The sequence below is a fragment of the Dromiciops gliroides genome, chromosome 1, assembly GCF_019393635.1.
Source record: "Dromiciops gliroides isolate mDroGli1 chromosome 1, mDroGli1.pri, whole genome shotgun sequence".
NCBI classification, from domain to species: Eukaryota; Metazoa; Chordata; class Mammalia; order Microbiotheria; family Microbiotheriidae; genus Dromiciops; species Dromiciops gliroides.
In genome coordinates this window covers 542,248,697-542,256,959 of record NC_057861.1, presented here as the reverse complement: position 1 = coordinate 542,256,959, position 8,263 = coordinate 542,248,697, and the positions used below count along the sequence as shown (strand labels likewise).

Below are 8,263 nucleotides of genomic sequence, written 5' to 3'. Positions count from 1 at the left end.
GTGAAAGTCACACAGAACCAAAAGAGGTCCTGTGGAACAAGTCAGGGACCCAAAAGTACTAGTGGGGAGCCCTGCTGATCTCATTGAATAAATCCCCAAATTTTCATAATCAATCAATCAATATGCGTGTGTTAAGCACTTACAATGTGTAGGCACTGTGCTAAGTATTTGATACACAAAGAGAAAGCAATAAGTCACTATGAGAGACCACATATTAGCACAATTACAATAAATGCAGAGTAGATAGAAGATACTTAGGAAAAAAGGCATTAAAAATGAGAGATCAGTTATGGCTTCTCTATGTCTTTCTAAAGGTGTTGAGCCCGCCTTGGCAAGGGTGGTCATTCAGTCCAGCACTGTGAACTGTCTGTGTCTTATTGTTACAAGCCATTCATGATTGGTGCCCAAAGATTTTTAAAAAGCCCTTTTATTTTTAGGAGGAAAAAAAATTGGAGATAAGCCTGGGTTGCCATTTCCCATCTTCTACTGAAATATGAAGACCAAAAACAAACCCACAAAGCGCAGGATTTTGGCGGACAAAGAGACATTTCATGGTGAGCCAACATCCAGTAAGCAGGACCTGGAGAAATGTTTGAGGAACAGGGACAGGCGGAAGGGGGAGAAGACTGAGGGCAGCAAGGGAGGGACTGCCAGAAAGAAGTCATCCTCAAGCAGCCGGGAAAGCAATCTGAGGAGGCTGGAGAGTAACGAGAGGGAGAGGCAGAGGATGCACAAACTCAACAATGCCTTCCAGGCCTTGCGAGAAGTCATTCCCCATGTCAGGGCAGAGAAGAAACTCTCCAAAATCGAGACCCTCACCCTGGCTAAAAACTATATCAAATGTCTGACCTCCACCATCCTCAACATGTCCAATGGTTGTCTCCCTCCCCTGGAAGGGGAGGGATCTGCTCACAACTCTAAATTCTACCAGCATTATCAGCAGCAGCGAGGAGATGAGGAAAGTGAAGATCAGCTAAAGAAATATTCCACCCAGATCCACAGTTTTCGGGAAGGGAGTTAGAGGGACCTCCTCTCTCTGGACCAACATCATGACATCTTCAGGCATGGAGTAATGGACTCCGAAAAGGTGTAATGGTACCTAGTCACCTGTATTTTTATTGTGTTACATTTTGGCCAACATTTCAAATTATCATGCGCAGATGAAAGTGGTTCATCTTCTGTCTAAAAAAATATCTTAAAAAGAAAAACTTGAACTGACAGCCCCTTGTTCAATTACAGTCCCCAGAGGGCATTTTCCACCCCTCAGCCTCAGGCACCGTGTGACTCTTGACTCCCCTTTGTCTCTGGATACCTGGGTGTCCTCAGACCCTTGTCAGAGGCCTGATTCTGGTATAATCCATTTTAAACATGCCGTGAGGAGTAGGAAATGGTTCCAATGCAGCTTATAGTGATCCAAGTGGTGCAATATTATTCCCATAAACATTTTGACCTTTGTAACGAAAACATTTCTGACCCTCTCGTTTGACAGATAACTTCCTAGGAGATTGTTTTTCGTAAATATCACCAACTGAAATCAAAGCCTCAGTCTACCTTTTTGCAACGAATCCATTTTTTTTTTGGTCAGGAACTGTGATTTATTTGATTTATGCAGGGAATTCCACTAATGCAAAATGGCAACTCTATAATTCAATACCTTATAGTGTTAGTGACTTGACCAGTCACACAGTTAGTATGTGTCAGAGGTGAGAAATTGAACCCATTTTCTTTACTCCAAGGCCAACACTCTTCCCACAAGGCCATGCTGCCAACTTCAAACATATATCGTCTTATGATTATTGGTGTTATAGTAATTGAGTGCTGGAAGGGATTTTCACAGTTACCTAATTTAACTCTCTTATCTTGCAGATACAGAAACTTAAGGCTTAGACCAGTAAAGTGCCCACCTATCAAGAGTGCAGCAGGGTGGGATTATAATTTGGTTTTTTTTGCTTCTAGATGATCAGTGATGGAATAGGAAACCTCTAAAACTCCATGACAGTTCTTAACCATTTTAATGTCATGGACCTCTTTCACAGTCTGGTGATGCCCATGGTCCCCTTCTCAGAAGAATATTTTTAAATAATTGAAGGAAATGCTAAATATTAGTTAGAAGGTAGGGAAAATGAAGCAATTCCCCCCCACCCCCCATCCAAATTCACAGACCTCCTTGAAATCGATCTACAGGCCCTTTGAGGGGTGTGGTTATCTTTCAATTCCAGGTTAAAAACTCTTGTTCTAGAGGGAGTTTTGCTAGGAAGGCGGGTTTTATATCTTTTTTCTCCTTGTGGTTTTCTAAAAGACTGTCTCTTGGAAGAAGAGAGATGGAACCAAATCCTGCAAGTTTGTGAAACACACTGTTATTGAGGTCTGTGTTGAAATTCTTGCAATGCGCTCATCTAGACACAAAAATAATGGGACAGTGCTTTGGAAAGGACTTTCTGTACTTGGTACAAAAAGCATACTTTATACAGGGTTGGGGAGAAAATCCTCTAGGTCCTGGGCACCAGGCCACTCTAAAGTGTTAGCATGTAGACTTTAAATGTTTTTTAAGGTTTCTTCTTCATGTGCATCCGTCCTTGCAGAAGAAAAATCTGTTGCTTTTCTTCAAGTAGAAATGCTGACTTTCCCTTGTAGTCAGATTGTCCTGTTCTCCCAAGGGCTCAGAGTTTTGCCAAGCTCCATTCTGCTCCCTTTTCTGGTTGGGATGAACTCTACCAACAATTCTTCGAATAGTTGTTTGTGTTCATTGTGCATTGTTCCAGGTGAGGGGTGATGGGGGAAGCTGTACACTTCCCCCATCTGCAGCTGCACACTTCCCTTGACACCCCCCCCCCCATATGGGTGTCAAGTTGGGTAGTCAGGTAGGAGGGGAAATGCTCTTTTTATTTTCTTGGCACCTGTAGAGGTCCTGGTGGGCTGTTCTGGTGCTGAGAATCAGGCCATACAGACAGGGAACGTTCATTCCTTAGATACATTTCCTTGTGTTTCATAGAAGAGGGGAGTGGTGAACTTAGAGACCAGGGATGGCACAGCAGTCGATTTGCCTAATGAAAACAATAGTATTTCTTGCTTAGGAGAGAATAATGTAAGATTGTATTTTCTGCTTGGCACATAGTAGACTCTACAAACATTGCATGCTTGTTCAGGGAGGGCTAGAATTATTGGAATCATTCCCTTTGGAAAGATGGAGGGTTTCTCCTCCGAAGATCTTCAGAAGAATTGTAAAGCTTATGGGAGCCTACAGTGTTCCTGGTCATGAGGGGAGCTGATAAATGTTAAAATGTTATTTAATTGTGTTATTGTATAATTATGTAATATGATCACTGAGCTCTATGCAATCATCTGGGAAATGTGTTGGGACTTTCTTGCAGATTGCTGGCCAAAGTTAGAAACTTAAAACCCAACCCTAGATCTGTTCTGTTTGTTTGTTTGTTTTGGGGGGGGGGGTGCAGCTAGGTGGTGCAATGGATAGAGCACCAGACATGGAATCAGGAACACCTGAGTTCAAATGTAGCCTCAGACATTTACTAGCTGTGTAACCCTGGGCAAGTCACTTAACCATGTTTGCCGGGGCAGCTAGATGGCGCAGTGGTTAAAGCACCGGCCCTGGATTCAGGAGTACCTGAGTTCAAATCTGACCTCAGACACTTGACACTTACTAGCTGTGTGACCCTGGGCAAGTCACTTAACCCCTATTGCCTGCAAAAACAAAAACAAAAAACATGTTTGCCTCAGTTTCCTCATCTGTAAAATGAACCAGAGAAGGAAATGGCAAAACACTCCAAGTCCCTTTGCCAAGAAAACCCCAAGTGGGGTCACAAAGCTGCTTACAAGTGAAACAATTGAACAACAAAAATCTGTTTTACGATGCTGTGTTTAGGGGTAGAATGTTTTTAGTTAGGGGGCTAGAAACAGGTTGTGTTCGGCGGGGTGTCTCCCATACATAATCTCTATCTAGTCCTCTACTAAAAGCATTTGTTCTCAGTTCCTTGAAAACTAATAGCTACTTGACCATGAGTAAATTACAATCTCTTAGTTTCAGACAATTCTCTCTTCAAGACAGTTATAGAGAGATCTGCCTCCCACATCATACAGAAATCACAGGTCCTGGATGTACTGACTCATTTTCTTTTTTTTTTCTTTTCTTTTTTTTTTTTTTTGGTGGGTCAATGAGGGTTAAGTGACTTGCTCAGGGTCACACAGCTAATACATGTCAAGCGTTTAAGTCCCAATTTGAACTCAGGTCCTCCTGAATCCAGGGCTGGTGCTTTTATCCACTGTGCCACCTAGCTGCTCCGTACTGACACATTTTCAAGAAACTTGTCTGGTGCCAAATTAAACTCTTTTTGGACACTCAGTAGGTATTTTGTTGCTATTTCTAGTCACATCCTACTGGCTCTCTACCAGACCATTCTTCACTATTCCCTTTCTTCCCCGTGGCCTGACCCTTGGGGCAAAATTTAACTAAGTGAATGGGGCTTAGAGTCTAGGGATCTAAGTTCAAATGTGGCCTCAGATACACAGATAGCTGTGTGACCTTAGGGCAATTCAGAGCCTCTCAGAATCTCAGTTGGCCTACTATAAAAGAACAGCTCATATTTATATGGCCCTTTGAGGTTTTCAAAGTACTTTCCTCACAACCACACAGTGCGATCATTAATTAGGCACCTATTGTTACATCAGTCTTTCAGATACAAGGCTAACATTTGAGACAGGATTCAAACTCTGATCCCAAGGCTAGCACTCAGTTGAAAGAATCTCAACGGACAATAATACCTCCACTTCCCACCTCATGGGGTTATTACAAAGAAAACCCTCTAGAGAAAGAAGTTACTTTAGAAATTAGAGTCCAATAACCTCATTTTACAGAGAAGGAAACTGAGGCCCAGAGAAATTGACTTGTCCAAGATGGATGTGTTAACTTTATAGATAGAATCTGAGCTAATTAAGTGTCTGCTAGGCCCTGGTGATAAAAATATAAAGATTGAAACCCTTTTTGCAAGTAATTTACATTCTCACAGGGATACCAGGGACATATACAAGTGTATGCAGAATAAATGTAAAGGGTAATTTGGGAGGAAAGGCACAAGGAGTTAGAAGGGTCGGGAAAGGTTTCACGTAGACCATGGATGATTTTTGTGTCTTGAAGCAAAAATTCTTGGTGGGAGATGAGGACTGAATTTCAGGCATGAAGGACAGTCCTTGCTGACCAATGCAGAGTCAAAGAGACAGAAGATAGAGTGTTGTGTGTGAGGCATTTTTTTTTAAAAGGCCAGCTTGGTTGGACTGTAGAGTACAGGAAGGGAATGAATGTCCAGTGAGACCAGAAAGATGAGTTAGAACTAGGTTGTGAAGGGTTTCCAAAGCTTACCTAGGTGTTTATATTTTAATCTAAAGGCAATAGGAAGCTGCTGAAGTTTGTGGATAGGTGAGTACCATGATCAGTCCCACACTTAAAGACTAGGAATCTTGACACTTGTGACTAGGAGAATTTTAATTTCTTATCTGAGTCCTTAGTCATATTATATGTTAACATATTTTTTCCATAAACTGCACAAATATTATTTTTAAAAAGCGTTGAGGAAAAATGAGACAATCAGCTCAAGACATTCATCTCTTCATTCCATTTCCCCACTTTTAAAAGTCCCTGGGGGTAGAGGCTCCGGGATCTTTCTGCTCTGGGTTAATATTTTTGATACAATTTCAAGTACTGTTTACAGAAATAGTAAAATGATGGTGGAATGAGTCGGTCTAGCTACTCCTCTGAAGTCCAGGATACTCCCCCGTTGGGGCAGGGTTTCCAAGAGTGAAGATTTCCTTAGGGTGCCACAGTCAGTCTTTCCCAACTTACCTTTCAAGGCTGGGCACAGGAGTGAGAGACAGCTGCTGTTGTTCCAGCTAGCTTTTTTGGACTTAGGCAATTCTTAGGGCAAATAGAGGCATTATGAAATATCAAAGGCTTTGGCAAACAGCCCTGTTTACATTAAAAAGGCATGAAACAGCAGTGTAGAGCACCCCAAGGTACAGATAATGACTTTGAGTTTGAGTCTTAACTTTACTGATCAAATACTGTTTACAGGAACTTGCAGTAACAGTCCTCCTTGCCCCAGCTCATATCTCTAACAAAGCCAAATGCTGAGGTGCAATCTGTGGGCATTTGAGATATTCCCATAATAATGCAGCTTAGTCAAAAAGAAGCAGGATCATCTGGGACAGGCAGTTCAGGAGATATGGTTTTGGTTTTGGTTTTTTTGTTTTTTTTTAACAAATAAAATCATACTTTAATCTATATTCAGATACCACCAGTTCTTTCTCTATAGATGGATTCCATTTTTCATAAGTCCTTCTCATAGCATCCTGCTCATGAGATATTGTTTTGGTCCCAGTTTCACTGTATTTTTACTGTATGAGATAAAGGTAGATCTACCTATACATATATATGAACCAGATCTGTCATTTTGTTGATACAGTGATCTCCCAGTGAGGAACCTCCCTCCACCAATGCCAACCATCCTTGCCCTGCCATTAAGAAAGTTGCCTGATGGGGCAGCTAGGTGGCGCAGTGGATAGAGCACCGACCCTGGATTCAGGAGCACCTGGGTTCAAATCCGGCCTCAGACACTTAACACTTACTAGCTGTGTGACCTTGGGCAAGTCACTTAACCCCAATTGCCTCACTAAAAAAAAAAGAGTTGCCTGAGGCATTGAGAAATGAAATGACTCACCTGAGATCTCACAGACATTAATTACTTCATAGGAGCATAGATTTAGATTTAGAGCTAGAAGGGATTCTCATTTTACAGATGAGGATACTGAGGTTCAGAGAGGCTGTGTCCTGCTCTGGGTAACACAGCTAAAAAGTGTCTGAATTGGGATCTGAATCTAGGCCTTCCTAACTCCAATACTATCCACTGAACCACACTATGCTGTTACATGAGGCAGGAGAATTTGCCTCTCTGCCTAGTTCCTCGTCCTTCAGATGGGAAGCAATAATACTTATTCTACCTACCTCCAAGGGTGATTGTGAGGCCCAAGTGAGTTAGAGTTGATGCGAAAGCACTTTGAAAATCATTAAGCGTGTTATACAAAAGTAAGGTAGATAATGAAGTTCTTTGTCCTCATGGAAATGAAGGCCTGCCATAGGGTTCCTTTTCTTGTCCCAAGTGTCTTGAATTTCTGTTGGTGGGCCTCGGATGAAAGGCAAGATTGCCTGCTGATGTACAAGGTTTTCTTCCTTTGCATCTTGTGTGTGGTTTATTCAAGTTAACCCTTGAGTCACAATTCTTAAAGTTTCCCAATAAATAGCATTGAACAAATCTCCTGTTGGACAAATCTGCTGTTGTCTTTGTCCAGTTGTGTGATGAGTGAGATGGGAAAGGAGGAGAATCTAATTGGGATCTTAAGACGAGTGAAACTTGGAGGGAACACTTTGGGCTGTTGGGTTGCTGTTTGAAAATGTATTTGGGGGGCAGCTAGGTGGCGCAGTGGATAAAGCACCGGCCCTGGATTCAGGAGTACTTGAGTTCAAATCCAGTCTCAGACACTTGACACTTACTACCTGTGTGACCCTGGGCAAGTCACTTAACCCCCATTGCCCCGCAAAAAAAAAAAAAAAGAAAAGAAAAGAAAATGTATTTGGATGGGTGAGCACGCTGATTCGGGACTTTGCATGGCCAGTCCCAGAAAAGGTTGGACTGCCCAGTGAACTCGTTTTGTGGTCAGTGGGACCACCTTGTTCTGCCTGCCAAGGACATCCTCCAAGGTGGGTGTCACCATTATGTATCGGATTTTGAAAGAAAGGCGTGTTCCCAGCACTAGAACTTTGAAATCCAACACTGCTGTGAAACGCAAAGGCCTGATGGATGGTGAAAAGTACTGCTTACATAAGTAGTAAATTCTGTATTGGATGCAATAAATTCAGTTCCTTGTGCTCACATTCTCTCTTGCATGCTTTATCTTGATGCAAACATCCCCCAGAAAACAAGAAGGCAGGTTGCTTCCCCTCCTTAACTCTTCTCATCCTTTCTGATGGGTAAACTTAACTCCCTTGATTCTCAGAGGGTGGCCCACAGCTACAAGTTATCTCTTTTAAAAACTTTTTTCTATGGGGGGCAGCTAGGTGGTGCAGTGGATAAAGCACCGGCCCTGGATTCAAGAGGACCTGAGTTCAAATCCGGCCTCAGACACTAGACACTTGACACTAGCTGTATGACCCTGGGCAAGTCACTTAACCCTCATTGCCCCACCCCCTGGAAAATTAATT

The 8,263-nt window shown here is 42.4% G+C and overlaps 1 protein-coding gene across 1 annotated transcript; it reads left to right on the top strand.

The window, feature by feature from the left end:
- The first annotated feature begins 493 nt into the window (after window positions 1–493).
- Window positions 494–1,021, top strand: BHLHA15 (basic helix-loop-helix family member a15). Its single transcript, XM_043977075.1, has one exon. The coding sequence runs from the start codon at window positions 494–496 to the stop codon at window positions 1,019–1,021; it is 528 nt and encodes a 175-aa protein (XP_043833010.1).
- Window positions 1,022–8,263: the final 7,242 nt, after the last annotated feature.